The sequence below is a fragment of the Myotis brandtii genome, unplaced genomic scaffold (assembly GCF_000412655.1).
Source record: "Myotis brandtii unplaced genomic scaffold, ASM41265v1 Scaffold22505, whole genome shotgun sequence".
NCBI classification, from domain to species: Eukaryota; Metazoa; Chordata; class Mammalia; order Chiroptera; family Vespertilionidae; genus Myotis; species Myotis brandtii.
The window spans coordinates 1-788 of NW_005333173.1; the positions used below are offsets into that span (position 1 = coordinate 1).

General features: G+C 47.1%; 1 protein-coding gene across 1 annotated transcript; it reads left to right on the forward strand.

Annotated features, from left to right (window-relative positions):
• Positions 1–125: 125 nt before the first annotated feature.
• LOC102253410 (dedicator of cytokinesis protein 9-like) lies at positions 126–587 on the forward strand (the record flags this gene model as incomplete). Its single annotated transcript, XM_005853070.2, has 2 exons — positions 126–288; positions 405–587. Coding segments are annotated over exons 1-2 (285 nt in total), but the record flags the coding sequence as incomplete, so codon positions are not given.
• Positions 588–788: the final 201 nt, after the last annotated feature.

The window sequence follows — 788 nt, forward strand, 5'->3', positions numbered from 1 at the left end:
TAATATTTACATGTTGAATCAACATGAGACTGACCGACATTATAAGTTGTACTTAGTACCTGGAAAATTTAACCTTTGAACCTCAAAATGGTGTGAGACCTACTGGGTGTCTGTGCGCCTCACGGATGCAGCCGTCCTTGTGTGTTTTAGAACCAGCTCCTGGCTGACCATGGACATAATCCTCTCATGAAAAAAGTGTTTGACGTCTACCTGTGCTTTCTTCAAAAACATCAGTCTGAAACGGCTTTGAAAAACGTCTTCACTGCCTTGAGGTCGTTAATTTATAAGGTAAGCTGTTTCACCGGGGAGGTCATCGTCGATTGTCCTGCGTTTTCCTCTTGCACCCGGAGAGGAGGGGCACACTGACCGTGACTTGGTTGCTTGCTTTCTCGTACTCCGCCTAGTTTCCCTCGACGTTCTACGAAGGGAGAGCTGACATGTGTGCCGCTCTGTGCTACGAGATCCTGAAGTTCTGCAACTCCAAGCTGAGCTCCATCAGGACCGAGGCCTCCCAGCTGCTCTACTTCCTGATGAGGAACAACTTCGACTACACTGGGAAGAAGTCCTTCGTCCGGACGCATTTGCAAGTGAGTGTAGTGTAGCTTTCCCATACAAGTGCACTCTGAAATTCTGTTCCAGCAGGGAAACTGTGTGTCACGTGTGCTGAATTACCTCCGTGTAAGTACTGTGAGGTCAGCCTGGAGGTGATATATTCCCAGTCACATTGACAGGTTTGGTTTATTTCATCCTACACATTGTAAGATTTAACCTTGTAAGATTTAGGCCCA